At 43.0% G+C, this 24,046-nt stretch overlaps 1 protein-coding gene across 3 annotated transcripts in view; it reads right to left on the reverse strand.

Annotated features, from left to right (window-relative positions):
• LOC119185030 (protein maelstrom homolog) overlaps nt 1-24,046 on the reverse strand; it is an 86,150-nt gene that overhangs the window by 5,851 nt on the left and 56,253 nt on the right. For all 3 annotated transcript variants that reach the window (XR_012895011.1, XR_012895010.1, XM_075893783.1), the window contains exons 8-12: nt 21,395-21,457; nt 20,009-20,126; nt 17,036-17,182; nt 11,280-11,325; nt 9,045-9,194 (exon numbers count right to left, since the gene is read on the reverse strand). Coding sequence is in view for 1 of the 3 variants with exons in the window: in XM_075893783.1 (XP_075749898.1) it covers nt 9,045-9,194; nt 11,280-11,325; nt 17,036-17,182; nt 20,009-20,126; nt 21,395-21,457 (524 nt within the window). In the remaining 2 variants the exon portion in view is untranslated. The remainder of the gene's footprint in view (nt 1-9,044; nt 9,195-11,279; nt 11,326-17,035; nt 17,183-20,008; nt 20,127-21,394; nt 21,458-24,046) is intronic.

The following is a 24,046-nucleotide window of genomic DNA, read 5'->3' on the forward strand; positions in this document are numbered from 1 at the left end:
GAAAACTTTCCACAAAAACGTACAGGGCGAAAAAGAAAATGAAGTGGCCGCAAATGGGGATTCTCACACCAGCAACGAACAGCAAGCTTAGAGAAGTGCTAATTAAAATTTACCTCAACAATGAACGCAGAGGTTGAACACAAAGCAAGATTTACTTGAGACACAAAATGTGCTAGCAAATAGTCGAGAATTACAATACCATACGCAAAGCTTATGAGCGTTGCGGGCATAGCGGTAGCGATTGTTACTCAACAGGAGCTCTCAAAAGGTAAGCGTAGGATGTCAGTATTGGGCTGATGGCTATTTAACAGAATCGTCCGCAGTTTTCTTCTGAAGAAATAAAGTTCACCATCAATCCCAGTCTTAGGCACACTACAGGCCCAATGCGTCTTGGTGGCTTTCAGCTGCCGTCACCAGTAGCGAACACAAAACTCGTCGACTCCGAAGGACCTACCGGCGGGCCTGTTGCCGTTGTTTTGTGCATGATCTATCACTTCCAACTTGAAGCAGCCGTGTGGCTTCAGTATGGCCCTTTCCTGGGTAGGTAGTCTGCGCATTGGCGCCGGGCATCAAGGCATGCGCCCCAAGTGACATTTGGTATCAAAGACTTGCAAATGTTTGCCTCAGAAAAAGGCACAAGCCTCCGAGATTGTGTACCGGCATGTGACAAGCTATGGAGGCCAAGGACCACCAATTTCAATTTCGGCAATCCCCTCTGGAGGTACTGTTCAGACCGAGAAAAGGCCCATTGTCAAACATATCAAGGAAACAACAAACGATTACAATACTTTTTCTGGTGCATACGAATATCCTATAGTACTTGCTTAGCAACTTGTGACTTCTTTTACAATGTGATATACTGCAAAATCTCTTGATTAACTAGGAATATGTGAATATCAGAAAATTTCGAATGACAAATCAAGAACTGTTTTAATAAAGCCACAAAAAACCTCGAAGGAAAACAACACTGGAACAGATAGGCATAATAATTCTTGTTTGAAACCTAGAATTACCAAGCTGCATGCAGCTCATGGTCTTACGGGAATATTGACGCTACATTGAACACGGTGTAAAGACATTTCCCCCTAAAACTCCACTGTCACCGAAGCGACAGAGTCGTCAACGCGAAATCTTCACAACAACATTTACAAGGACGTCGACTCGGGAAAATTTGTACTTAAATATGTTCACAAAGCACTGTGAATGCTACAGTCCTTTTTGTATTTCAACTCGCAATTACTAAAAATATTTCCAAGATTCTAGTTGCTGCTATATACGAGCTTGCATCAGTTTGAACAGTTATGCCCTTTTTGTCAGTTAAATATGAATGTTAAGTTTTTTTTTTTTGTTGACGCTTGTGAATATTTGTTTCAAGTAAAATGTAGAGAAATTCTTGGGCTATATTGAAAATGGTTACATTATCAGTTTAGGGCTGCTTCAGAAATTATTGCCTCACTACATGAAAACTATTCAAATACTAGTATTCAAATTCAGATTCGCTTCAATGTCACCATTATTGAATTCATATTCGGTCCAGTTCTAAGTTTCACGATTTGCACACCCCTAGTCCCCAGTCACTGCAGGGTTCTTTTTGGATGTCATGCATAAAATACATTCGCAATGCAGTAGGATGCTCTTCAGGGCACGTAAACATTTTTGTTGGAGACTTATCCTCTCAAATAAGAAGCAGCACTGTTATGCCTGCGAGTCCACAGCGAACGGCCGTGCCTCTGAAAAAGGCAATCTGTGTCAAGGCCAGCCGCGAGCCCGCCTGACGCGATCAACAACAGAACGGCGTCAGCACGCCACGGCGCCTTTCTGTCGGCGCCTCTCTGGCGCCCACGTGCAGTGAGTCGGCGCACGTGCCAGCGAGCCCGTCGAGTAAACAACGGGCGTCTTCATGTCTGGGGATCTGACGCATTGCGCGGCGACCCCATTGGAGGAGTCTGCCCTGACGACCAGCGGCGCTTCTGGTTGGACATTTTGGTTGGACCCGGTGCATATAAAAGAAGCCCTGCGGCGCGTCGCGATCAGTGGTCCTAGGTGAAAGCTGACATGTGTGTCAGAGCGGGCCCGTTGGAGAGGAGACCTATGTGTTAGAGAGGAGAGCTCGGCTCTTCGAGTCTGTCGGCCCCAGTGCCGAATTTGTAACGCCTCTGTATATATGCTGTACATAAACCTTGTTTAACTCACCGTCGTCTCGTCCGCTCGTCTTATCAGCTCTGCGCAGAAGCAGTCGCGAGCTGAGAAACATACGCTACCAAACGGCTGGTGACCTTCCCGGCGGAGTTGGAAGCAGTGGCGCCTTCGGAACCGTGTTGGCGTCGCCGTCTTTCGAAACAGTGGTTGCAGCGGTGAGATTCGGGGCGCCCTTCGTAACGTCGTCAGAGGTGCGCTTCGCAACAGCACTCATAAGCAAGCAACACAAGACCGCTACAAGCAGTGACCTAAAACGAAAATATAATCAGCCATTCATCCAAGCGGCTCGGCCACTAATTGTACATTTTACTCAGAGTCCGAATTCATCCAGAACTCTTGAATTTCCATGTCAGACAATGCACACGCGATGCGCTCGTGTGGCATGGATGTGCTGCACTGCTGAGATGCAAACCGATGCCGATGTGGAAGCATGCACTCCATTTCCTCTAAAACATTACACAAGTTATAGTTATTACAGTTATATTATCCCTAAGGATACATGAATATTCGCGTGCTTCGAACATCTGAATGAACATTGTGGTGTTTGACATGAACGAATATACAGTGTACCTCATTAACTCGAACTCTCATATCTCGAAAAATTGGCTGTCTAAGTCAAAATTTTCTGCAGCAGCAAACATATTCCTATAATCTCATGTATATCTTCCCCTCTATCTCGAAGTATTTTTACGTCGAATTGTGGGCAAATCGAAATCTTGAGTGCCAGTAGAACGAAAATTCCGCCGCCAAACGATTTCACAAGATTCGTGCGATCTTGCCACACCTGAAGTCGGTCGATTTTTTTTTCTTATTTAGCTGCACATGCAACTATGTCGATGCTTTCCGCAAACACGAAGTGCGCAAAGTCTCAGCCCAGCGACATAACTTTGTCAACCAACCCTCTGGCATGTCATGTGACACATGCACTGAGCAGAGAGGCCCTCTGCCCACGCTTGGCGCAGATTGTCTCTTTCGCTTTGCCCAGCGCACGTGATTTTCCCTATTGTGTAATTTCCGTTGATCTGCGCAAACAGAGTGGTACAGATTTTTCGCCGACAGTGAGGAGCGGCAACTTAGCCCGAGTGCGGCAAGCATGGCGTCAAAGCAGTGCAAGTTACTAACACTGGCAAAAAGGTTGCCCTAAGTGGAGGAAAGAGGCCGAACGAAATCGAGGATCACGCAGAAATTTGGCATCGCTTTATCTATGCTTTTGACGGTGCTTAAAAACAAGCAGAAGGTGCTGGATGGATTTCAGAAGAGCTTCTCCCAACAGCGGAAGCGGGTTCGGGGGTCAAAGTACCCATACGCTGAAGCAGCATTGATGGTACAGCTTCAAAATAGGATTGAGTGCCGCAGCGGAGAAGATTGACTGATGCGATGCCTCAAGCAGCTGAAGGACGCCTTTCTAGGCTTGAGTACTACCACAAGGCAGACGATATACTGCAAAAAAGTGGCTACTTGGGCCGGTTGTTATTGCATTTTTGAAAAAAATATACATTGTTAGTGCACAGGGAATGTTTCAGAAGGAAGATAGAGCAGAGAGATAGGACAAAGCGCACACTTACAACCAACTTTTTTTTCTTTTGATAATGAATACAAGTATCTTTCCAGTTAAAGACGCCCTCTAATGCTTGAAAACATTAGGGCTGACTGCATAACTCGTAGTGGTGCTCACCAGAACTACTGCGAGCGGAAATTACGCCGGACAATTGCTGCCATAAGATTGGATAAATGCAACATTAAATGTGATCGTGGCATTGCATCAAAATAGGGATTACTATTGAATTAATTTTTTCATTAGCATGATTTTTCACTCAAAACGACAGAGAATAAAGCTGTCCGACTTTTCCAGCTTGAAAACTGCAAAGCTGGTCAAAGAATGCGCCGAATGCTATGTGCTGGAGGAAACGTGCCCGCGACACTCCGGCCGCCATTATTTGAAGAAACTAAAAGAAAGATCAGTAAAGCTACAAAACATTATAGAAGCATTTGCGAGCTGGCTCACTTCACATGTGTCGTTCCCTCTTTAGGTACCACATTGTTTTTTTACCATCACAACGGCATCCTTAAAGGGGCCCTTCAACACTTTTGAAGCACCTATTTTTTGTATGTGTTTTGCGTAGACCGATGGCCAGGGATAATTTAGGCATAGGTCCAAGCACCGATATCAAATCAGTATTTTAATCGTGCAATAAAGTCACTTCATTGCTGCTGACCGCGTCATTGCACAGTGGCGCTCGGTAGACCAAAGCGGGGGGAAATGACGACGAAGAGCGCAGCCTATCACAGGACGCGTAAAGCCTCGCTTCGAGGCAAAAGGACCTGCTCAAGTTCTGACAAGTCGGGGAGGCTCATTTCTACCAGCCTCGCCCAGCTGTTCGACCGCGTAAAGAAAACGGCGTGGTAAGGCACGAGGTTGCCTGTTGCTATAGCAACAGCGTCATAAACACATTTGACTGAACAGGCAAAAATGGTGTACGAGCTTCCTCTACGTAAGAGCTTTCAGCCCATGTCATTGGAAGCCCCCTGCAACGTCACAGCAGAGAGTGAAATGTGGTCATGTCACTCCGCGAAATTTTAGTTGAAGGTAGGCATTTTTTGAATTTTTTAATTAAATTGAATAACTTCGTACTGCGTGCCACTATCGCTGCCGTTCTTGCTGCCCTAATTTGTCCGTGCGTCAGTCTATGCATTCCACGAGTAAAGAATGGGGGGTTGAAAAGTGTTAGAGGGCCCCTTTAATACGCTGAACCTAACAGGCAATATGTTATGCGAGCTTCCTGTACGATAAGGCTTTCAGTTCATTTCATTGGGCAGCCTTCTGATGTCAACAAGCAAGGAAAACACGGTCAGGTAAGCCCGCAAAAATTGAGTTCAGGGTAAGCACCCAATTCATTGTATTTTGGTATCTATACGCTGAATAACTTTGCATTGCGTGGCCCTATCGCTGCCGTTATTGCGGCACTTATCTCGTAAGCCGCCAGTGTACACAACCAGCTAGAAAAACATATAAAACTATGAAGTCGTGAACAGTGTTAGAGGGCCCCTTTAAGTTGTCATTTCAAGATTGGAATAAGGTGGTCTGGCGCATGTGCCATCATTTGTCCTTTCTTCTGTGTGTGATCTCCTCGCCCTCTTGACTGTATATATATTCCTACCATCTCTGCAATAAAATTGGTTGTAAGTGTGCGCTCTGTCCTATCTTCCTTCTGAAATGTTCCCTGCGCACTAACCATGTATATTCCTTTCAAAAAGCAGGCAAGCATTAGGCAGTTTTTCTCTGCTAAATAAAATGGCAGTGTGACAGACCGAGCTGGTTAGAGTCTCTTGTATGTTATTTTTTTCTATTTTAAACCTGCACGAGCAGAAAAATTAGAAACTGCCGCTGAAGAGCTGTTAAGTAGTAGTAATTTTTCTGAAAAGTGCTCATTCTTCCCAGCGATCAGTGAAACATTGCTTATCTCAAAACTTTCCCTGGTAACTGAGACTTAACGAGGTATTACTTATACATATTTGAGTGCATATATCATACTCACGTAATCCTCGCGTTGGCATAATTCTCGTACCCCCTATATTGCCCAACCAAAATACAATTTTTTTTTTTGGTGAGTAATTATCGCATCCCCAAAAATTGCAGCAGTAGTAATGTCGTCTGCTCGTTCCAACTACTGATCATGATCAGGCAGGACAACCTAGCACCATCTCTTAAATGTCACGCATACTATCTATGCACAAAGCCTCAATCCAATCCAAGACAAGTGGCAAAAGTGCGATGCGACTTGTATTGTCTGTTGTGCCCACTCTGTGGTTACGCTACGGGGCGATACAGAAGCTACACGACTGGTTTCAAGTGAAAAATTATTGATCATGCACTAAATGGCAACAGGGCTCCGCTAGGCACTTTGGAGTTCACAAGTATTGTGTTCGCTACTGGCAACCACAGCACAAACAGCTGAAAGCCACCACGACGTGTTGGGCATTTCATGTGCCTAAGACTGAGATGGACGTTAAACTTTATTTCGTCAGAAGGCAACTGATTGATTGATATGTGGGGTTTAACGTCCCAAAACCACCATATTATTACGAGAGACGTCATAATGAAGGGCTTCGGAAATTCCGACCACCTGGAGTTCTTTAACGTGCAACCAAATCTGAGAACACGGGCCTACAACATTTCCGCCTCAATTGGAAATGCAGCGTTCGCAGCCGGGATTCGATCCCGCGACCTGCGGGTCAGCAGCCGAGTACATTAGCCACTAGTCCACCGGTCAGAAGGCAACTGCGGACGATTCAGTGTTAGATGGCCATCTGACAAACATTAAGTTTGTACGCCACCCTTTTGTGAGCTCCCATTGATCGACGAACGCTAACGCTACCCCTGCAATGCCCACAAGCTTTGCGTATGGTATTCTAATTCTTTACTATTTTCTCGCGGCTTTTCTGCCTCAAATCTTGCCTCGTGTTGAACCTGTGGTTTTATTAAAGAAAGTCTTGTTCAGTACTTCTCAAAGCTTGCAGTTAGTTGATGGTGTGAAAATCCTGATTGGAGGCCACTTCGTTTTCTCTTTCGCTCTGTTGTTATTACGAAAAATCTTCCCCGCGTTATTCTCCCATCCCCCAACTTTTCATCGGTTTTCCGCGGAAGAAAGTGCCAAGATTATGCGAGTAAATACGGCAACCTCACTGTAAAACTGGTTTCACTGCACTGTGGTAGTGCTATGCCGTAAAACCACGGATCGAGGAGCATTCTGTTCTGCCACGAATGCACACTATGAGGGTAAATGTACACATTACCTTCACCACAATAAATTATTTTCTTAAAGCCAAGCATGTATTAGCTAAGCAGAGTAATATTTAAGACAAAATAATGTACTAGCCATCATTTACAACCTACCGCTAACCTTACTACAATTGAAGGTTGCTTCCACTTCACTTCGAACAAAATACAGTAGACTCTCATTAAACTAAACCTGAAAGAACAAGAAGAATGTGTTCCATTTAACAAGAACTCTATGTAGAGAGATTAACAAGAGTGGAATATCCAAGCGTGAAACCAATTGTGCTGGAGGCAGTTGTTCGATTCAAGCAGCAGTTTCATTTCACAGATTCCCATTTACTGAGAGTTCTGTAGTAACATTCACACACACCTACTCCCAATTCTTGATAATAGAGGTGAACCTCTTGAATAGAGGTGAAGTATTACGGCTTGGTGGCTCTAGCCACCGCCCGATCTAAAGGGTACAGCCATATCCAGTCATCAATCCATCCATTGTCTGTTTACACGGCCCACACTTTTGCCTCCTCGAAGTGGATTTGAAAGAGTGTAAACAGAAAAGAGTGTCGTAATAACTGCCACCCTCAAAGGAATGCGAAAGAGAGGAAAAGATGTTTGGTCTGGCCGTGCACCAATGCATGCTGCCTTCTAAGGTGTTGGTTTTCCGGTGATTATAATAATATTCACTAGATGAGGCACCATCGTTCATGGCAGCGCACACCCCTCTCGGCACGTCGGCTGTTTTTCACTTCGCTGGGAGCCTATGCAGTGAGCACATTTGGTCACCGCTTGGCTATGTGTACATCAAAGTGTATATAGCCCATCCAATTGTGAATTAATAAACATTGTAAATGTAGTTTATATATAACAACGTTGTCAATCCATATATGACGATAGCAGATGTGTACAGAGGATTCACGGGTTACACGATTATATCAAACAAAGCAAGCTCCTATAACATTGATTTTGTAGATATGGCAGCGATATTTTTTTTCCGCCATTCCGCTTCAACAAATTCCAAGCTCAAATGTTTAATGCCGTGCAGTAAACACAATCTTAAGCATTTTGATGCATTCAGAACATGAAAATACATCTAAGGAGTCTAAAACTAGCATTGGCACCAGCAGAAACCGTCACTGTTTACTAAGCATGCAGGCCGCCATTGCAGCCATGGCAATGAGACTGCCCTGCTTTTGCCATCAACTTGCTTCTGAGCCGCAGACAATCCGAAGCTGAAGCTCAGTCGCTCAGTTCATGGAGTTTCCTAGATGCTGCTGCTGCTGGGGGCAATTGCATAACGATGCCATTTCCAATTCCAATGCTATTGGCTCGATTTCCAATACTTGGTCAGTGTGGTCACTCGTCAGAGTGGCTGTTCGTACGCGTTATCAACAAAATCAGCCAGCTGCAATTAGTGGATGATAAGAATAGCACAGAATAACACATAAAGCCCGGCTCCAACATACCAAGCCTGCCTCTCGGCGTTGTCGGACACCTTTTGAGGGTGGACAGCTGCTGGTGTAAGCATGTTAGTGCAACTGTTAGGTTCATCTAAGAAGGTTGTTGTGGCTGTTTCAGCGTGCTTTTCAACATGACATTGCTATGCATGCATGGGGATCACGTCATGACACTGCTGGGAAAAAAAAAGAAAGCAGCTGACATTTTTTTCATTTTGGAAATGAAAGTTCCTTTGTTTTGCTAACTCAAGTAATACATTTTTTTTGTTCGATTTCATTACTAAATTTTTCCTTGAACAAAATTTTTTTCATGCCTCATCAGTTTCGTTGTAGCATCATTCGAATGCATTCGAACTATTCGGTTCAATATTCCCCCAAATCTCTATTCACTTCGAACCCCAACCAAGTTCAACCCGTCCCTGGTTTTCTCCATAGACAGTGGGGCAGGCCCATATGTTTCCCAAGTTATTTCGCAAGTTACAGTGTATGATTCAAAGAGGCAGAACAGGTATGCTGGGATTGGCAGTAATAGCGTTAAGCTTCTAACGAACTCTAGCACATGCAGCTCTGTAACAAGTTCTGTAACTTGTAACTGTAACTAATCCACCACTCGCCAGTTGTGAAACTGTCCGTGTCACTCTCATTGGGGGACTGCGTGCTGCTGCTGTAGTTGAAGTAACCAGGGGGCGGCTTGCGGCCCAGCATGGACTCTCCCAGGGATGGAAAGTCATCCACCAAGGTATCCACAGATGCTGCTGCGGCACCTGCACATTTTTGAACGGCAGACTCGTCTGTTTATGTTGATGATGTTTTTCGTTGGTGACCACTTTTCAGCGCACAAATATACAATAATATTAATGGTGGGGTCTGATGTCCCAAAAGCATGATGTGATAATGAGTGACGGCATAGCGGAGGGTTCCGAATACATCATCTCCTGGGGTTCCTTAAAAAATCAGCTGTCACAATTAGTGCAACGCTAAGTGGCTGCTATCTCATATAGGTCTATAAAAGCACAAGAAAAATTTTTTCACTGCGGTTTTGGAAGGTGGCGGCAGTGCCATGATGTCTGAAATTTGTTTAATTTTCTACAAGTTCAGCGATGTTTCATCATCGCTGGACTTGTCACGGGTAAGTCGAGATGAGCTGGCCCAATTCGGTTCCACGTCGTATGCCTTTGCCAGCTTGCTTTTCACGCGACAAAAAAGGCGCATGAGCTATGTCGACACCCTGGCGAGCTGAGGCGACGCGATGTCTGCAATGTCTGCGCATACCTAGCATGGAGCAGCTCCCCGTTTCAGTTCTGAATCATCGCTTATTGCTTATTTGAAATTATTCATGGGTATCATGGCAAAACAAAGCACTCTAGCTGCTACAGTTCTGCTAATACTATTAAAAAATGGCATTATATCTCAATATGGTCGAAAATGCACAATAGTTCCCCTTTACCGTGCACCTAAATCTAAGTACAAAGGCCTCAAGCAACTCCACCGAAAATGCGGCTGCTGTGGCTGGGATTCAATCCTGTGACCACTAACCACCGTAGCAGATACCCAAACCACTAGACTACCGTAACCATTAGGATACCATAGCAGATACCCGAAAATACAGTAGACTCTCCGTAACTCAAATGAATAATTTTTTGGTTGGTCCACTGCTTTCAATTTATTTTAAAGCAACTGCTTCATTGCATTACCTTAATTCCTAGATTTAGCTTGTCCGTGCCCAAAAATATGTTGCTGCCTTTGTTACTTCTGACTGAAAGTTTGTGTTTTTATATCACGAACAGTTGCAGATATCGCCAACTTCGTGCACACAAAGCAGCCAAATTAGCCCAGCCGCGTGAACAATTGCATACTGCCCAAGGAGCAAAGCCTCAGGTTCGAGGGCCCTAGAACACTTTTCTTAGTCATAATGAAACAGTCTCAATACTAGCACACCATCTGCTGAAATGGTTCCGACACCACCCAGTCCATCATCTGCACTATTGAGACCAATAAATGAAAGTCGTCAACTACAAGGTGCCTACGGTAACGAAAAAAATCCAATATTATTTGTCACATGAAAGGCAGCCAGCTTTAATGCCGCCATGTTGCTCAGGAAGCCTCTGCAGAGTTAGATGATTAGATCGTTCGTGATTTCCTCAAAGCACAGGTGGACAGTGATCTCGACGACTACCCGCACACACCCCAGCCATCAAATGCGGATCTGGCACACGCCATAGCAGTACTATCGCCAAACTACAGCGACGGTCATACACTGCCTTTATTACAGGCAGACCTGATCATTCGTAAACATGCATGTGTGACCGCAGACATGCATTTATAAGGCTTTCCAGCCACTGAGTACATAAAGGTGCTTTTTTTTCTTTTCATGTTTTTCCCCGGGTGAATTCCACCCCCCCCCCCCTTTTTAAGACTTTTGATGTTTCAGGTCTCTCGGCAGTTCTCACACAATCAAAATGAATGGTCGGCTAATGCAGCCCGATTTAACTCATTCTTGTGATCCAACCTGCTTTTATTCATCAGGTACTGTGACTGCTGAGCACTGGCCCTCGCAAAGCTGTTTGAAAACTCTTTTCCGTGGCACAAAATCTAAATTAGTGGAAAAATGCACACTGCTTATTCAAGTATGACAATCACTCTACATAACGATTTCACACTTTGCTCCCATTCTTAAAGCTTTGATATGCATGCAACAAAAATGAGCTCGAATGGCCGTTATTTACACCACAATTGAACCTTGCGCAGCTGAACAAAAAGAAGCAAAGGAAATTTGGTTGAATATCCAGTCATCAACAGTGTCAAGTGTGCTTATGAGAGCCTATCGTTTTCACACCGCAAAAACTCACCGGCTGTTGAAGGTCCTGGCTGCGGATTCCGAACCACTCGTGGGCCCTGGGCAGAGACAATGGTAACTTGGCTGTGAACACAGGTTGGTTAAGGGGGCCAAAATGTGACAAAAAATTTCATTTTTTAAAATTGACGTATTTGGTTTCTGCAAGTATTATTCTGTCACTCTGAAAATTTTCACAAACCAGGAAGTGGTAATTTTTTTTGTAATGTCATTCTGTCTAGATTCTTGGTGCTGTTAACATGCAAAAAATCTAGAACTGATTTCAAGGCTTCTTTATAACTTGCCGGCACCTGTTTTAGAAGCTCTTCTACGAATTTATGAGCACCTTTATGAGTATTCCAAAACATGCGCACCATGATTGTTGCTTTTTGAAGTAGCTGCGTGTTCTCAGTTTTTTCCAATTTTTTCAAAAAATAAGTAAATTTACAACTTTTCTATTTTGAGGCTTCAATACCTCTGTAGCTAGGGAAGGTACAACAATAATTCTTTTTGCAATTGAAACCTGTATGTATGTAGAATGCAAGTATGGGAGCAGAATTTATAGCACACACCTTTGTAATTATTTAGCCATCAAATTGTAACACAATTCCAAATGCTTTTGAAAATGAACCTTCATTTTGCTGTAAAATAACCAAGAAAGGCCCAAAAACAAAAAAACTCCTGCATACTTTCAATCTATAGTCATTAGTCTATGTTGGCATACCTTAAATATTGCTTTTAATAAAGCACTTTTTTTTCTATGGCGGCCTTAAACAATAGGGGTTGAACATAAGTTATCTCAGGAATAAGATAAGCTATAGAAAAACTAATAACATATTTGAAATCAGCAGAAAAAACTACATTATCCTGTGCAGTTTGATCAAGATCACTGAAGAAATAAAAAAATTTTTAAGACCAGTCTACCACCTTATTAATCTGGGTTCTTAAGCTTTGGTGGCATTGTGAACAAAGCTGTGAATGACGAAATTTGAAAATTCTACACCGCTACTACGCAAAATTTGTTTACAGTGCAACACCAGAAACACAGGACAGGAAAGGAGCAAAAGAGAAATGACGACGCTGTCTTTTCTTTCTCTCTTGCTCCTTTCCTGTGTTCCTGGTGTTGCGCTGTAAACAAGTTCACGATAAATCCCAACTGTCTTAAACTACGCAAAATAATTCTTGCATTTATGTTTTTATCAACAAAGTGAAAATGTTGCTACTGTGATAGGTGCATGCGAGATCAGCCCGTGTCATCAAAGACATGTGCCACCTTGAAAAAGCAAGAAGAAACAGTAAGCAATGTTTGGCCTACATAGAACAGTGTATAAATAGGCATGCACGAAATGTTACACATAGTTTGATGTTTTGCATGTAACGGCTTGCTTATGTAATGTTGTGCACAGTGAAAATGGTGTTCTAACTATTACATTTTCATACGTGCTATCATGCGTATGGTTAATGCACTACTACATCAACCCAAATTTTATACAATCTTTATTATGCTCTTGTTTCCTTCCCTTGGAGTTGTCTGTAATGTCGAGGTTTCTTAAAGGGGCCGTGAGGCTACCTGGTGATCATTTTCCTTGCTTTAAGAAGGACTAAACATGACGATTCAGGAACATTCTGGCATTATTCAGTCTATAATTATTGATGTCCACTTGAAATCACTAGTTTTCCAGACTCCACAACGACCACATGGCCCTATTTGCCTCCATAGGCACTGTGTTACGTTAGTGAAAAGGCATGCTCAGAGAAAATATAAACAGAGTGTTAGCTTTCTCTTGCTTAAAAATGATGGATATATGGGAACCTAAGAAAGGAAAAAATGACATCAGTTCTTGCCCTCTGAGCTATGTATAAAGTGGAAGTAAAATGAATGATCTGCTCGGTTCCGCTTTCAAGTAGTACATTCGGACTCCTTCCCGTGCTACTTCCGCTCACTCGGTGCAGCGTCCTAGTGTTTTTCTTACTGGTTGCGTTAGCTTTCGGTTAACGGCGTGTTTCAGGTGGCTTAGTCCTCGTTATGCCTACCATGTATATCGTCAGACAGTGTTGCACAACTTATCAAAGCACAAACAATGTTCAGGACAGCTTTACAGCACCGCAATCATGACTGTATAATGCTACGAACTTTAGTCAACATTGGCTCAGTGAACATCTCTGCATCGCGACATTTTGTCGATGACAGAGACTTTTCATTCACTAACTTAAAGTGATGTCAGCTGTACAGTTGAGAAGAAAGCAGAAAGTGAACGTGAGATACAAATTGTGCTTTTCTAGCTATTAAATGAACCTAGACGAAAAAAGGAGTCGAGGTGTAGTTTCGAATTGACGGCAAGGATTCTGAATGCACACACAGTTGAAAATCTGCGGAAAGCGTTTCCCGACCCCTTTAAATAAATTGTCAGTGAGTTTGTATACTTCCTTCTGTTAGACCTCCTACTTGCTTATCGCCATGGATCTAATTGACCTTGCGAATTCACATAAACTGTCCTGAAAACAACTTCGATTAAGTTTTGAAGTTTCGAACATGAGGGAGGAGAGGGGGATGTCACTTCACCAGAAAACTGAATGCTGATTATAACGCCATGGTAGCCACTGGTAGCGCACGCGCTCTTTGAAGAAGCATCAGCCCCCTGCCAATATGATTCAATGTGCTGTGCTCTCATCATGAAGACACTGCAAAAACGACAGCTCTATCTGGAGCGGCCATATCTTCTTACACCAGTGTTTCGCAGAGTTACAAGAGATCAAATCCAGAAGAGTTAGCTGCCAGCCTTAGTTCATGTAACATTACAATTTGTTGCTTTCAGATTCTTTGCTGAGCCTTTGTGGCGAAACCTCTTTAATGAACGCTTTCAATACTTTGACATTCAATGAGCGAGGACATAATTTTTCGATCCCGGCAAAATCCGAATTAGAGTTAGACAAAAAGCGAGCTTGAGGTTCGAAGCGAATTCGAAGCAAACAGTGATATGGTCGCATAATTTCGAATCATATAGTTTGAATAGTATATATCCTATAGTATTAAAAAAAAAAATAAGCCATTTCTTTCATGACCCAACTAACTTGCAAAATAGTTTACAAAAGTTGGAACTAGGCACAGGTAAACGTCACACCTACGTTCAAACAGGAAACAACTTTTGAAAAGCAGCGATACTTGTATACCAGAAGGTTGCAAGGTATAACTGGAACAATGAATCAATTAAAGTTGATATACCTAGTGCATATGATTATATAGACCATATGACATGCCTTTAAACAAATATTTGAGGTAAAGGCAATCTGTACACTTGAAACTTTCGATGGAGATAGGCAGGGTCATGATAGTATGTTGTCGATATATTCCAACTTCAATATTTGCCCCGTTCCGAGTGCCTCTGGACACCTTGCGCCACCCGACTTACAAAAGAAGATCTATTTTATCAGTTCATCAGAGCCATTCAAATCTTAAACAACCAGTAGAAGCACGCCATGAGCCCACATAACTATTGCAACCGATCGCGATGCCACTTTTGCTCTCTTTCGGTCACTTTTCCTGGTTTTACTTTTCGTTGGAGAAATACGGCAATCGGCTACCTTCAGCTCCAATCTCTCTTCTTCCGAATGATGCAAAGGCAGCAACGTTCCATCTAGCGAGAGGTGCGGGATTGACGGTGTGGCGGCACTTCCTGAAGACCAATTTTTTCACGGTTTTGAACAACACACTGATAAAGTGCTATTTTCTCGATCACTACCGCATGGTTTGTTATAATATTTCACCACGAAGTAAAAGAAGGTCCCAGGATCGTAAAAAGAAAAATAATACTCATAAAGTAGACCATTTTGACCAAATCTACCGTTCCAATTGCCCCATCCCCCCTTAAGTTTAAAAGCTCTTCTTACCTACCAGCTCGTATGCTTCGAGTATAGTATATTTTATTAAAATGTAACATTTTACAGGTCACGTACAGGCAGCTTCAGGCGGTCACATACCCATGCCTAGCCTTCCTGCACAAAATCATTCCAGAAGCGCACCCTCATGATGCGTGTCGCTATTGTGAAGATACAGCTAGTCTAGCTCACATGCTCTGGGGTTGCCGTCTGGCACCGGGGGCCAGGATCACTAAGAAAGAGTGGGACCGAGCTCTACGCAGCTCCTTAAAGCTTAGCTCTGGGCTGTCCATCAGGCCCGCGACGTGGGGAAGGGGCAAGGTCTCTTTGTCCCGGCGTAAGAGCGACATGCTGCGCGTTAAACGCACGCACCTAACGACCATAATAAAGTTATTTATCTATACATTCATCCATCCCTTGTATTCTACCGCAAGAAATGTTGCTACTGTTCAAAGTTGTTTACACATCCTGTGAACCCAAACAACTGGCATTAGCACAGGCTTTGTTTCAATTTAAAAAATATTGTGCACATTGTGGGATCATAACAAATATGCCCATTTTTATTTATAATATAATATACACACAATTCGAATTCAGCTCAAAACAAATCGCTATTCACTTCTAATTTGCTTCGAACCTAAAATTCACTATTCACAGAGTCCTAATATTCACCCATCCCTACAATTGACGAGCTTTCCTTGCAATGAGGTTTAACTCGTCCACTTTCCTAGTGTAGTTCTTAAAATACCATACATCCCACCTCTCGCACCTTAGGCAGGAGTCTGCCTAAACTAAGGAAGTTTAATCAGCATTAACTAGTTCCCCATGATTGCAAGCAAAAGCTATGTGCTCACGACCCTATTCAACTTTTAAAACAAGCAGCATTCGCATTTGCTTCAATGCCCATAAAAACTGCACACCATAATATGGCAAAGTGTTTATTGGCTTCGTGCATTCATCAATTAATGCATTAATAATTGTAGGGGTTCAACATCCCAAAACCATTATATTATTATGACAGACGCCGCAGCGAACGGCTCCAGAAATTTTGGCCAGCTAGGATTCTTTAATGCACACCAAAATCGAAACACACAGGTCTCAAGTATTTTTGCCTCTATCGAAAAAGTGGCCGCCGTGGCTGGGTTCGATCCCGCAACCTGTGGGTCAGCAGCGCAGTACCTTAGCCACTAGATCACTGTGATGGGTAAGATAATGCATTCACACAAACTGGATGGTTCTTCTGGTCCTGCGAAATCCAGACTAGGAATGCACGAATAACAGGTTTGTTTGAAGCGAATTCGAAGCAAATATAAGTTTGTTAAACTAATTACTTATGCAGGAGTAACAATAGTATTCAGGTTGTTTTTTTTTTTAGATAATCCGGGTTTTTTTTTTCCATTTTTAATTCTATGACAGGCTTTTGTTCTTGCACACATGCTCATGTCGATGTAAAAATACTTTGCCACAAGTAAAATTCCATTATGTTGTTAATTCAACTAAGGTCTGTTTGTTTATATTATAAATGCTGTAGAACTTTTTGACACGCAATTTTTTTTTATATATACCGAAAGCAGCATGTAGCCTGAAATATTAGTCATCAAATTTTGAGGGCAATATCAAAACTGGTCTCGCCTGGTGTCCACCTCAAAGCGCAAATGTTGCGTGCGCTTTATGCATGCGCGAAATTCAAGAACCATTATGCAATGCATTAGCAAAGGCAGACAATAAGAAACGATTCAGAAAAATTACAAAAAAGAAAACTAAACCAACATTGGCATTTGTTACAACGCCCATAAGATGACCAAACAGTTGCCCGAATGCGCCAATCCGACCGATGCCACTTGTACAACGTCCCAGCACATTTTAAGAGAGCACTGTTTGCATTTTTTTTTTTACCCTGCTTTCGCCATAGTAGTCCTCCGGCCGCCTGGGCTCCCTCTGGAGGGGCGGTGCAGCCCCCGCATAATTGGACCGGTTGTAGGAGCCGGGGTCTCCGCTGCCTCCAATGGGTCGCCGCGATGAGCCGCCTCGGGGTGTTGGCCGCTTGGTCAAAAAAGAGTGGACAAAAATTTTTTTTAATTATACAGTGATGCTCTCCTGTATCAAAACCTCAATACAATTTTGAGGAACAGCCGTAACAGGGTACTTACGGTCTGACCACCTAAAATTCTTTGACACTAACATAGCACAGGCCCTTTCAATACCAATCAGGGTCAGCTCAAATCAAATTTCTAGATTGAAACCAACAGTGGTCACCGCTACCCAGTGTGGACTTGATTGGATCGAGTTTGACACCGACACCCGTCCTGGCAAATATTGCAGTAGTCTTGACCCAGCCCGGCTCCATTGTGATTAAAGGTGACCACGTAGTGACAAGTGATCAGGGTCTAGCCTAATAGAGATGGGCCCTGACGGCAGCAAAAAGTGCCCATGAGACACGGGCATAAATTACCCTTGGACCTTTAGTTCTGGATGTCTTTCGTATACCACCCACACGAAAACGCTGCCGCGGTGGCCGGGAGTCAAATGCTGTGTATAGTGCCGAGAAATCTAGACCTCTTCAAGTTATTGAGGTGGGTGCAGCATTGTTCATGCTAGACTAAGCTAGGTTATTACTAGTCTAGCACATTATTTCCGCTAGACAATGCTACATTACAGTGCCAGGACAATAGGGGAAAAGAAGATGTTTAAGCTAACCAGTGACAATACTTTTTGAACTAAACAGAAAGACTGATATTGAAAAGGCACTGCTGATTTGTTGCTAAACAACTACTGCATCACAGACTCACTTCACAGTCAAATTAAGAACAAAGGCAGCACCTATGCATTTTTATTGAAATAACTAGGCTTGTGCGAATAGCGAATATTACAGCATTTCAATTTGCTTCAATTCTGATTTAAATTGTTAAAGACTACAAAGTATTCGAAATGAACAAATAAGCGTGTATTAGTTCGCATATAAGTCTTGTTAAGGTTGTTGTTCTGCAGTGGACGAGTGCTAAGAAGTGAAAGCACCTATTAAGGAGGGGGGGTGATGGAGGGCAAGGATGGCTGAAAGTGCAATTTTTCAATTTTCATGGCACAATAGTCCAGCATTACTGAAAGGTGGTTCCACAAAGTGGTGGGTTTCTACGTGCAGTGGAAAGCATTTGAAAATGGCCCCAAACGCGCCTGATCCCGCGACTGCACCGCGGCAACTTCACCTTTAAGTGGCACTTTCGCGGAACAGTACTTTTCGTCAGAAAAAGCACATTTTCTCCATGACCGCTGAAGCTATCAAATGCAAACATTTGTGACTTCCTTCTGAATACTATTCGCACTTTCTGAAGCAAAACAATGTTGTTGCCCCCAGAATTGTATATTTTCCCAATGTTTTCCCTCAAGAAAAAAGCCCTCAAATTCCAGACAATACATTTATACTTTTAAGTTAAGAATGATTATACCTACAAATATTATTTTGGTTCAGAAGGATAACCTGGACACATGCCCTAACCAGGAGAAATTTCACCATTTTACATGCGAAATTTTTTTTGAAAAATGTTCTTTCAAAATAAAGACAGTCAATTCATATTTCATTATTTTTTGAATGACTATATTTTCTTGTTGAGTTCACAGAACGTACAGTAAAATTTTCATTCAAACAAATTGCTAAATTTTGCTAAGTTTGCTTTAAAAATAATAGAGCAATGGACAGTAGTAGTTGCACACCTGTCTGCACTATCCATCCCCACTTTAAAAAAAATTTGCCCTGCCACAAAGCCCCACTTCCAAGGTTAAATGAACTTGTTAGCCATCACGCCAAATCATCGTTTCTTAAGTTTAAAACATGGTTATACCAGCTTGCATGCTCCCAGCATAGTAAATTCGAAAGCGTAACATAATTTACTTGTTGTCACTTGCATTCTATCAGAAGTCATCCCCTGCTACTATTCAACATTGCTTCCACTTGCTTTAAGTAAGATAAGAAAAAAAGGAAGGCATCTGCACAGGCCTTGTTTCAATGTTGTTTTTTTAAATATTCAGCAGGTTAGCTTGGTTATGACAATTTATGCCCATTTTTCATCCTATATACTATTTGACTTCAATTCGAAATTATTTGACCAAAATCACTAGTCACTTCATATTTGCTTCTAACTTAAAATTCACTATTTGCACAAGCCTATGAATAAGCATACTTCAAAAAAAAAATAATAATAAGACTGACATAGCTGTTTATATTAGGACCAAATATGCAACTCCACTGAAACTCGAATTATTCAACTTTGAGGGGACAACACAACACCGTATAATCGAAAGGCTAAGAATTCACACTTTGTCTTGCCCCAAAAATAGATACAGACTGCTTGTGCAGCCTGCAAAAGAAATCTGCATTTCTTCAAGAAGGGTACAGAGCATTTTTAAAGATGACGGCTAAGCATTCAATGGGCGCAAGTGTGAGCGTATTGCTTTTCTTAACATAACAAAAAGTTAGAATCTAGCACACTTCTTTATAAAACGAGGTGATAAATTACCTGCCCACAAAAATGAAATCGAAACTGCATTATCAACAGCCTGGTGTTCAACGTTGACTTTTCTTGGCCTACTCGACATCAGATCAACACAGGCGAAATCAAACACGCATCGCTTGGGTGGCAACAAGACACTATAACCAATGAGCCAGAGCAACGGCTTCAACTTGACTAGATCAGCGTGGGCTCGTTCGTGTAAATTCACAGAACAATGGCACATGATTAGGACAGTCAATTTCACGCTGCTGCTAAGCTAAGCTCCCCATCCCATTCACACTGTTTATAAACACTGCTTCACATGCAACCCCAAATCAATCAGCCCCAATACAGCGTAGGCGAAGGGACAGCGAAATAAACCCACCAGGTTCATTTGTGACACCTCGAAGGTGAGGGATGGGTCATATCTGGGCGGCAGGTGCTGGTATTCGATGATCCTTTCAACCCGGTAGGCATTCACCAAGGCATTAGACATCTTGAACCTGCAGAGACCACGGTGAAAAACATATAACATGAACACTGCCTGTTCAAAACTGCTTCAAATAATGATCTCCTGACAGCTCCAACCACTTCTTGCAGACTAAAGGAGGCAGACAGTGAGTTCTCAGCAAATCCAGCCAACTACGTACTTAATTTTTTCTCATATTGCACTTAAAGAGTGCTGGAGTTCAACGTCACAGTATGTGTTCCATAACAGTACATGTTCGTCCTTGACGTACGCAATTGGTTGACGCTCACTTTAGCCACTGATTGACCACACACTCCAAGACGGTGACTGATTATTGACAGGAAACAAACCCATTAAGAACCTCCTGTGCAAACTATGGATATTTATAAGCTTCTGCAAGTATTCGGATGCATCGAATATTCGAACGAATATTGCAGTACTCAAATTCACTTTAATTCAAATTTCAATTATGAAAAAATTCAAAGTACTTGAATTACTTAAAGAGATGTGTATATTAGTCCACATGTAACCGCACGTAAAGGTGGTTTCACTGATCTTACAATCGTACAATTCGTACCCTCCCCATGTGAAAGTTGCGTAAGTTGAACCTTTGTGAGACACCTTTGTGAGGTGCTGAACTCACACGCGCCTGTGAGTCGGTCACGTAATGTATTTTCACATTCCTCCTTTGCCTTACCTCTCCCCACCATCCCCCTCATTACCTCTTCCTACCATCATCCCGTCCCTTCTATACTACATTGGTTTCTATCCCACTGTTCATCCCTATGCAGCGCTGTTGAGGTGACCTCTAATGAGGGACAGCGCTGAACTTTTTCATTTTTCTCTCTTTTGAAGCCACTCCTTTGAAATTGCTGCATGCAGGTTCGATGGCGCCTGCCTGGTGTTCAATGTGCTCCTAAATAAATTTACATTGACCTATCTTGGCCTAATCAACATCAGACCAACACAGGCTCCCAACAACACACGTTGCACTGGAATGCGATGTAGAGAACTGACGGCACAGCCAATAGATACATTTAGAATTTCTTGTGGTGAATGGTTTTTCATTTCACCTAGCCATATACAGCTTTCCCTGCAACAATCTTGAAACCAAGTAGACCACCAGAGACTCTCAGAAGACATCCTGCAAAGTTTATATGTTCCACTGGCAGCTTGTGCAAGGACGCATGTGGCATGGGCTTAACAAAACACAGCCAACAGATGCTTCTAAATGACACAACCTTTTGACAGCACAAAGTTCCCACCAGGGACGTTCCAAGTGCAAAACACCGCCGGCCTTACCCCAACCTCCGGGCTTCTCCCAAGGCACAATTCTTGTTGTCGATTTCCATGTGGTATTGACACCTGTGTAAACAACGAAAAAAAAATAAAATAAAGAGGAGCACACCACGCCCCTGTCCATACCCACTTCATTTCAACACTCCTGTTACAACAATTCGACCCGCAATCAGACGCACTTACGCAAGACAACAACTGGTTATTACCTATACTATTACAAGAGGCACCACTGTGCCCAAAATTCAAATAGGCGTTTCAGAAAACGACGACACTCAGCTTATAAAGATACACTTCATATAAGGCACAGAAACTACTCCAGGGTGCATGTCTAACAAAGGGGTTCAGATGCATATCAAAACAACTTCTAGGCTTGTAGAAAGATTCCTTCCCTTTCAACATTAGCATCGATGTCTTCTTTTTCGGGCTTCTTAGGGGGCCACAAAAATTGCTAAAAATTTGGCAGTCTTTAAAGAAACTTATGTATTTCCATATAATAACCATATGATTTTAATTCCCAAAACCATGATACGATTATCAGACCATAGCAAAGGGCACCAAAAATTTCGACCATCTATTGTTGTGTAATGTGCATCTAAATCCAAGCACACGAGCATTTTCACCTCAGTCAAAAATGCAGCCACTGTGGTTGGCTCTTTTTTACTTTTTTTTTCAAGCAGTCAAATCGCCACAATCACACACAAAATGACACTGAAGACCCCCAATACAGTCAGAGGCATTTCGATGCTCACTCAGACTATTACGTCCAGTACCTGCCAGAACCACCACTAAACCAGGAACCCCGATTATACAACTTTTAGGGGACCACACAAAACGGTCGTATAACACAGGCATTGTATAATCGAAAAACAAAGATTAAAGACTGCAACACTCAGCCTTGCTCGAAAAACTGGTACAGACTGTCTGAATAAGCCCACGGCATGACCTTCTGCCTCTGCAATGAGGATAGATTAAGTTATGGTTGCCAGTGGTAGCTAATGACAGCAACAATTAGTTGAAGAATGTCCTAGCAAATCTTCATTCCCAGCCTTAAAAACAATCAATTTTAAAGCGCATCTTTCCACTGATAAATAGAGTTCGAAAATTGCCTGCACGTGAAAACGAAACCATGCTGCCGTGGGCGTCTCATCAGAAGAGTCAGACGCAGTGCCATCGCTATCGCATAATGGCAACGGACGAGTTTATGTACGACGCGTTCGTGTGCGACTGAGCTGTGCGTGTTGTTTTTGTTGCCTCGTGAAGTGCAACTAGCAGTGTCCCGCTGTTGTTACGAACGTCGACATCAAGTGAAAGTAATTTTGCACAGCAAAAGCAGCTGCGTCGTGCCCTTAGGCGTGCGCAAACCAGTGACTGCGAGTGTGACAGAGGCAGGAGATCATCCGTATGTCGACCAGGAAACGTTTCCACAGACCGAAAACGTGAAAATATCAGTTTTTGGTCAGCTGTACCTACTCCGGACTAGGTAATGACCCAGAATACGTATGCACGCGATTGAGGCGTATGTAGATGAGCATGAACTTGCGGGAGAATAAATTTTCCATTTGATGAAGGTGACTCTACTTTTCCTATAGTCTTCCTTGGAGTACGCAAGTTCATATTTTGCCCTCGTGAATATTTGGTCGACATGCGATTCGAGTAAAGGTGTTTTTTTTCGTTCCGACGAAATCTGAAAGTTGTCGTAAGATGCGGGATCGGGGTAAAACTGTGTCCTATAACCAAGGTTTTAAATACACTATTTCTATGGGGATTTTGCCGGGACCAAACCGGCTCGTCGTAACATTCAGGTCATCGCGAAACCGGGGTACGTATAATGGAAGTTCCACTGTACAGTTGCGACTACATCTGTGCATAGCGTGGGAGCAACCGGTTTTGCTCTGCGGCGCAACACCTTGTGGTCGTTGCGGGTCGTGACGTCACGTGTACAACAGCTTGCGCAGCCTCATAGACAAGCAGGCAATATCTACACGGGCGACAAAAGCGGAAGGTGTGCTTGTTTAGCTGAAGATCCGCAGTCCCTCAGGGCGCTTTCGTCCCATCTATTTCATAAGACGAAGCGCATTTCGATTGATAAAACGCGTCTGCATCAACGATGCATGCTTTCTGACCATTTTGAGGCATGCGATTATATGACGATATGATAATGCCAACAGCTGCATAAAGAAATCTATATGGCCACAGAGAGTGCCTCGTTTACGCAGGTGCGTGTTATCAGCGAGCACGAGCGTTCGGTTAAACAAGCACACCTTCCCACATTGTCACACATGCAGAGAAGGCCTGCATGTTTGTAAGGCCGCGCAAGCTCCAGTGCACGCAACGTCACAACCCGCAACGGTCGCAAGGTGTCACATTGCAGAGCCAGGCCGGCTGCTCGCGCGCTATACAGAGACGTAGAGCAGCTGTACATACATGCCTATTGCTTCTAGTGACAAATGCTGCCGACACTAGCAAAGTGCCGAAAAAAATTGAGGCTCTCTTGCACAATAGCGGTGCATTATCGCACGACGGCGATGACGCAGAATGGATAGGCAGCGGTGCGAGAGCAAACAATTTGTCCATCTTTTCCCACCAAGGGTGCCCCCAAACATGTGGTCAAGTAGAAAAATGTCCTCGTCAAAACTGAGGCACTCACAGAAGCTA

Source organism: Rhipicephalus microplus, chromosome 4, assembly GCF_043290135.1.
Source record: "Rhipicephalus microplus isolate Deutch F79 chromosome 4, USDA_Rmic, whole genome shotgun sequence".
Classification (NCBI taxonomy): domain Eukaryota; kingdom Metazoa; phylum Arthropoda; class Arachnida; order Ixodida; family Ixodidae; genus Rhipicephalus; species Rhipicephalus microplus.